This window comes from Hetaerina americana, unplaced genomic scaffold (genome assembly GCF_022747635.1).
Source record: "Hetaerina americana unplaced genomic scaffold, ioHetAmer1.1.p SCAF_4, whole genome shotgun sequence".
NCBI classification, from domain to species: domain Eukaryota; kingdom Metazoa; phylum Arthropoda; class Insecta; order Odonata; family Calopterygidae; genus Hetaerina; species Hetaerina americana.
The window spans coordinates 97,117,756-97,125,415 of NW_027286985.1; the positions used below are offsets into that span (position 1 = coordinate 97,117,756).

General features: G+C 40.4%; 1 protein-coding gene across 1 annotated transcript in view; it reads left to right on the plus strand.

The window, feature by feature from the left end:
* The window catches only part of LOC139692167 (proton-coupled amino acid transporter-like protein acs), an 82,268-nt gene extending 79,146 nt beyond the window's left edge, over positions 1-3,122 (plus strand). The window contains exon 11 of the mRNA XM_071590231.1: positions 2,241-3,122. Within this exon, the coding sequence (XP_071446332.1) occupies positions 2,241-2,509 (269 nt within the window). The 3' untranslated portion in view covers positions 2,510-3,122. The remainder of the gene's footprint in view (positions 1-2,240) is intronic.
* The last annotated feature ends 4,538 nt before the right edge of the window (positions 3,123-7,660 follow it).

Consider the following 7,660-nt stretch of genomic DNA (forward strand, 5'->3'; position numbering starts at 1 on the left):
GATTGGCAGCGCTAGGTGGGAGGGTAAGGCAATGTGGTTCGTTACCACTTGTGCTTTTTGATGCGTATGCGAAGGAAATGTTCACCAGAGGCATGGAAAAAACTGGGAATGAGAATGAAATACGTAGGATAATTCAAAAAATCAGTTGGGTTTGCGGATGAGTTAGCCAGCCAGTCAAGAGTTTGTAAGGACTACAAGGCGCATTAGGTAGTCATCCATGGGATGGGAACAAAAATAAACAAAAAAATGAGATTTTAGAGAAGGAAAACTTAAATTAAAATAGTATGACAAAGAATAGAGCAGGTGGGACAGTTTTGTATACCTTGGAAGTGTTCTGGAACAAATTGGTCTTAAGTAGAATGTACCCATGAATAAGAATTGCGTTAGGCGAGGAAGCTTTCACAAGGATGAAGGAATTGATGGCGGGGACCTCGAGTGAGGATGGTAAGAATAGATTTTTAGAAACTTTTATATGGAGCGGGGTTTTGTAGAGCGCAGAAACTTGGTCGCCAAAGCAAGATGAAAGGCAAAGATAGGAGGCTATTGAAATGTGAATGAGAAATAGGATGGCTAAGGTGAGGTGGACAGAAATGAAAACAAACAAGGAAATGGTTGAGGAGGAGAGAGATTATTGCAGAAATCCAAAGGAAGCCGGGTTTACTGCAGTGTGGGTTGTTAGGTTGTCTTGCTAGGCATAACTGGGAAATGTTTTGATGTTCAGTCTTTGTTCATCCAAAACTTACCTTAAACGGTAGACTACTCACAGTAATTTTCTAGACATTCATTACCTCAAGGGAAACTGCTGATATGCAATCAAAAAAGAGGAATTCGAGATTTTACGTGGCGCTCAAGAATCCTTCCAGGATAACTATTGCCCAATGGATAAATCCTGAAGCCTCTTAAAATTCCTTAAAGTTTCGGATAAAAAAATATGGTAGTCTATTTCAAAGTAAAGTTGATCCCTTGTGACATTATACAGAAACAAGTCATTTAAGAAAATTTTATCAACAAACCCAGGATTCCTTTTTTCTATTCTAAAAATTTCGTCGAAATTGTGTCAGTAGGCTGACTTTTTGTACCATAGTATGTAAAAGTTATTCCATTGAGGTAGTTTTGAATTCATGAGAAGTTATTTAGGTTTCATACATGATAGCCAGTATAATTTATCTATCCATGTTTTGGTCGACTGAGTTATGCCTTACTTAGGCTGGGGCTTTGTACAAATGGCCCCGTGCTGATTGAGGGATGCCGAGGAAAAGAGATTGAAAAGATTAAGGCGAAAGAGGGAAAGTAAGAAATCACTGATGTCCAGAGGCACCCTGGCCTCTTCGTCACATCGGTAGCAAGAGCCCTGAAGGTCCATCCTCGGCACGTCCCTTCTGTCCTTCCTTCCCCTTTTTCTTTGACATGGTGAATAACATTTGTTTGTGTTATTCACCATGAAGAAGACAATATCAATCTCACATTAAATTAATGAAACATTCGTTATATATGTTATTCGAACGCAGTCCAGAAAGTAACTTCCGTTTTCTTGTAGCGAGCGGAGTAGCGGGGGGAGCCAAATGTTAGCTGTATTGGCACACACACACACACTACGTACGGTAGTACACGTCGATCTGCAGTGTTTGGATAGCGCCGCTTGTCGTTTGTTTACATTAACTAGTCGAAATAAACAATGTAATTGGAAATCCCGCCAAACATGCCCTCCATTTGGTGATAAGGTTTTTAGTGTCAAAAAAATTTCAAAGCTTCTGCCATTCATCGGGAAATTTGTGCTCTGTATGGACCAAGTGTGATGAGTGGCGATGAGAGTTGAGCGTCAGTGTTGTCATTCATTTAAGAGTGAACGGACAAATGTCCATGGTGATGACAGAAGTGGCCACCCATCTTCTGTGGTGGACAATGAACTGAACCAGAAAATTGACGGAAAACTGGCGTTGTGCTATATCTGAATTCTTTATAAACTTTTCCACAGATTTATAGGAGTTTGTTCCGTGGAATCCTGACTAAAATGTTAGGCTAAATAATAATTTTCCTGTATCTATTCCAGTGTTTTTTTAAAGGCTACCGGAGGTTACTTTTTGGATAGTCCTCGAAGATCATAAGCCGATGGGAAATAAAGTTTACGTTAGCATTTCACTAGGCTTAACTGTTTGTTCCTCTTCACACTGGGTCTGCGTGTACGTATAATCCCGCCGGTTGCTAACTTGGCTTTTCTCGTCTCTCATCCTCCCCCGCAGTCTTGCTGGCGGTGGCGGTGCCGCGACTGGAGCTCTTCATCTCGCTGTTTGGGGCACTTTGCCTGTCCGCCCTCGGCCTCGTCTTTCCCCCCCTCATTGAGATCTGCGTGCTGTGGGGCGGAGACGTCACGGCGGCGGACGGCGACCACCGCCTCGGCCCCTTCCGGTGGAGGATGATCCGGGGGCTGGCCATCATGTCCTTCGGACTCTTCGGCCTCGTCGTGGGCTCTTACACCGCCCTCCGGGACATCGTGCGCTCTTTCCTCTGAGGGCACCGTCCCCGCACGGCGATTCCGAAGCCCCGACCAACGAGGATCAGACGGCAGGGGAAACCAAATGCGCGCGTCGCTGCCTTTGCTTCCTCGCGGTCTTGCAGACTGTATTAAATAGGGAAAAGTTCCTATGAATGTATTAAATTAATTATTTTTAATTATTTAAAGGTGTGGACGCATGTTAAAAGGGCTTGTAAAGTCCAGTGTATGTTGTGTTTTTGAGTCGCAGCCTCGCGACGAGTGTATGGCGTCATTTACTAATTGGTGGCGTCACAATCCCTGGGATGTGTAAACAACCTTCTTAACCGTCTCTCTCTCGTTGACCCATCTTTCGAATTGGTGTCTCCCCTTTGTGTCTCTTGAGGTAAGATTTCATGAGACCATCTGTACTCTTCGTGGTGAAAGGAATCATAGGTGAGTTATGATTACATTTTATGATATCATCCAAGATGTGATTCGCTGATTGAGAGATTTTTGTCAACAGACGTTGCTTTGTCCATTCCACTTCCAATATTTTATTTCGATATGTTGTGAGAGGATTCAAACTACCCGAGCATATGTATTATGGGACATTACATTTTTAAATAGAATTTACCATTTTTCTTCAGAATTTGGTTCTGCGTAGAATTCATTTCAAATCATGCAAAAATATCCCAACATTACATTATTTGCCACTCCAAATGATAGAGAGTGAATCATAGGGCAAAAATCTCAGCTTCTCAATCTGTCGGAAAAGTAAATTGTAGCGATTACAGCCAAGCATCATCATTTCGACATGGTGATAAAATGGCAAAATAAATATTGAGTACAATGGCGGCATTTCTGACGTTCAATCGCTTGTGAAGTATGTCTAAAAGAATGTTATAATACAATTCTTCGTTAACATAAGGTGCCTGTAAAAATACCTCCTGTATTTTATTGATATTTATCTTCGTGTGATTTAGCTAAAGAAATCCATAAAATAAGGAGTCTCGCTTAATCATAAAAGGGAAGAGATCGTGTCTTTTATTGTTGTTATTTCTTTGTTAGAGCTTCATGATGTAACTGGCATTTTTCACATCGCTGAAAGGCTGATGAAAAATATTGTATGCAATATAAGGCTGAAGTCCAAACACATTATAAACTAGACACGCTGATTCTACCAGCCATGTTATTTGTCTCCAGAGAGTTATTACGTTAATACCTCCTTATTTTGTGTCCCATAGTTTTTTCAGAGATGATTGATAATAAAATAAATGCCCGTATAAAAAAAATTGTTGTCAATTCTCATTCTCCCGGAGAAAATATATACAAAAGTAGACAAATCTGGTATCTCCTATTACATTTGATTTACACGGAAGTCCTCGTGTAAGCATATTGGCTTCACCCTGACCACCCTTTGATATCAATGAAAATATATTGAAAGAGATACGAAATCAGGTCCCACTTTTGTAGAGCAGAAACAAGAGGAGTGAAAATACATTCCACTATGAGTTTTATTTGGATGACCTGGGTTTCAAAAGAGTGCGTCACAATTTGAGTGACCTCATGTGATAAGGTTCTAGGTAACAGAAGAAGTAAAGAGAAGAAGCATGAGCTGGTAAAATCCGGCCGGAAGGTACGCTGTCGTCTTCCGTATCGATCCAACTTCAGCTGCTAAACGGTAAGCCATCGAGTAAGTCCGCTGTGTTTGGGATCAGTGGATCGCATATAAATAGAATAGCATTTATTTTGTGCTAGGACCTGCAATTCCTATAAAACATTCGACGGGAAATGTTATAGTCGTTATCAATTGCGAGCTTAAGCATACGAAAGAGAATACTTTCAAATTTAGCAAATTTTAACCATTAATTAAAACCATTGAGAAATACATTTTTCTGCATAGCTCTGACTAGTAAACTCATGAAGATTATCCAAGGGGTATTATAAAATATAATCATGAAAGCATTTAGTAAATTTGATTTATATAAAACCAGGACAGTAAACATCAAACAAATATTACAAATTATTATTAAGTAATATACCGGTAAAGTGAGGTTTTAAATGGACACAACTATCAAATGAATAATTTGTGACTCCTAACAAAACACAATCCAGTAACCTGCTTTACATTCATTTCCTCTTCATATATGTGTACTTCCTTCATCCCGTCCAACATCCCTATCCTGTTCCTGCCCTTTCCTCTTTTGCCTAGCATTATCCCCTCTATTACAATCTTCAACATTCCACTCCCAATCAATACGCCAATATTTTTCCTGCCTCCTTAGGATTTCTCCCAACAAACCCCTCTCCTCGTCCATCATACCTAGTACTTCATCATTTGTTTTCCTTTCAGTCCATTTCACCTACTCCACACCCACATTTCAAAAGCCTCCAGTCTACGTCGATCCTCCTGCTTCAGTGACCACGTTTCCGCGCCGTACATAATTACGCTCCATATCAAAGTTTTAACGAGTCTTTTCTTAATGTCCTTACCCAACGACCCTGTCATCAATTCCCTCCTCCTTGTGAAAGACTCTTTGCCTAGCGCAATTCTTCTCCTTACATCCCTGCTACCAACGTTGACCATGTTGTTCCATAAAACTTCCGAGATACGTAAACTGTTCTACCTGCTCTAGTTTTTGCCCTCCTATTTTGATGTTATGCTTAGCCTTTTTCTTTCTAGAAAATCGCATAGCCTTTGTTTTATTAACATTGATTCTCATCCCATATCTATCCCACCAAGTCCCCAATTCACTCGGCAATGCTGTAACCCCTTGGCTGACTGACAAACTAGAGCTTGGTCATCAGCAAACCTAACTGATTTTATGTATTCCCCGCCCACTTTCATTCCTACCTCCAGTTCTTCCCATGCCTCTTTAATCATTTCCTCTGCATACAGGCTGAACAGCAACGGTGATAATGGAGTACATTACACCTCTTCCTAACACTGCCCATCCGGATCCCCCGTTCTCCACTCGCACCTGAGCAGCCTGAGGCATGTACAGGGTGAGGATTATCCTCCTGTCCCTCCAATCTATTCCTAATTTATTTAATATACTAATAATAATTTTTCCCAATTCACTCTATCAAACGTATTTTCAAAATCTACAAAACAGGCTAATATGTCCTGGTTGTATTTTACATTCCTCTCGATTAGTGATCTCATTACTGCCATGGCGTCACGCGTACCTCTCCCGTTCCTGAACCCAAACTGATCATCCCCTATGTAATCACTTGTCCTGCTCTTTATTCACTTGTTGATGATCCCGAGAACCACTTTAGCTGCGTGCAATATCAAACCTGCTGGTACTCTTTCCTTGTCAATCCAGTTAATGCTACCACATTCCATTTCCTAACCCACTTCACCTGCCTTATCTTCTCGAATCGGACTCAACACCTCATGACTACTGAATTGTGACCTGAGTCCGCATCCACTCCAGGGAAAATGTGCGAATTGATCACACTATTGCTAAATCTGTTTCTAACCATTATACCTGTATAATCAAACTGATACCTTTCTGAGTCTTCGGAGATGTTTTATGTGTATACCTACGCCTTTTGTGATGACTAAACCGAGTGTTGGTGAGGATTAGCCCGTGTGTCCTATGGAGCTCAAGCTTGTTTTCTCTTCGCGGCCATTCCTCGTTTTGAAACCATAATTCCCAACCTAATCACTATATATTCCTTCGTCTACCTTTATTTCAATTAAATTGCAACCCCTCGCTGGCTCTCGTCCCCTCCGCTGTATATTACTCTATAATTGCCACTTCAGTAATTGTGGGGATGTAATATATTACAAATTATATTGTATTATTTTACATTAATTTTGTATAACATTGCAAATTAAATTTAAGATTAATTCAGACAGGAGGAAAATCAGGCTATTCATTAAGCAATTTAATCTATGATACAGGACTAATGTTGTGGTGCTAGGCCCTCTGAAAGAAGTTAACTATTTTGATCTGTCGTGATTGGGAGGTCACATACGTACTCGCTGCGTAGTATATCTAAAACATAACAGACTCCGGAATATTTCCCTTTTGCGAGTGCCGGAGTCCTTTTCGTGCGTGCGCGTATGCTTGCCTGACATGTGAACTTTGCCTGAAATACATACCACGAATGTACCGTTGCCTACGAAGGGCTTTCGCTAATGATCCAACGTAGAGGGCAGCAGCCATCCTTGAAATCAGTGGAGACAACAGTGGTCGGTACAGTGATACTCATTGCTCTGCGCAAGGTAAGCGATTGGTTTTTGAATATAGTACAGTGATGTATAAAGCAATGGGAAGCCACCACATTGCAATTCCGAGGACCTTCCGGGCGCATTAACTCCAAGTAATGTCGCGCTCCCGATACATATTGCGAAGATGAACTAGTTTCTCACACTTGGACCTCTGAGAGATCGTCATCCAACTATATCGGTTAATTTAGTATTGCGACTTGTAAAATTAGCATTGGTCAATATGGGCATGTGAAGGCAAGTAAAGTTAGATCTTAGATGTAAGTAAAAGTAAATGACACAAGATGGATGTTTTTTGAAGCGTGAACTTCGTTTTTAGCAGATTCACACAACGTAAGCAACTGAGTATGCGACAGTAGACATGATACTACGGAAAATGGTCGCAACGGAGGCAAAATTTTCCTTAAATTCAATAAAAGAATAACCATAGATAAGATAGCAAACAAAAACCACAGGTACTTAAGTGGTGTAAATTTACACGCTGACAACAGATTACGAAGTCGAGGTGGTGTATGAAGACATCACTGAAGTAGCCAGAATCGCAAAAGAAGAATAAAATCTATTTATCCTTGGAGCTTAGATGCGATCGCAGATGGTAAAACGGCAGGGTGTAATGGACGTAAGAGAATTCATGCAAAGGAAGAAGGACTTCGTTGACGCAAACTCTGGAAAGCATCTATATGGAAACCATTTTCAGAGGTATACGTGGAATATGCGAGGAGCAATGAGAGGATTTTCTGTCTATCCATCCTTTCATCTCACCTATGGTCAAAAGATAAAAGCAACAAATTATCTAAAAATAAAGTTGTTTTTTGAAAATATATTCACTAAATAATTCCTCGTCGGCATAAGTAGGTTGATTAATCGGAAGTTACTGTTAATATTCTATTGCTATAGATGTCTTATAAACGATCAGACATAACAGAATTTGAATAGTATAATTAGAT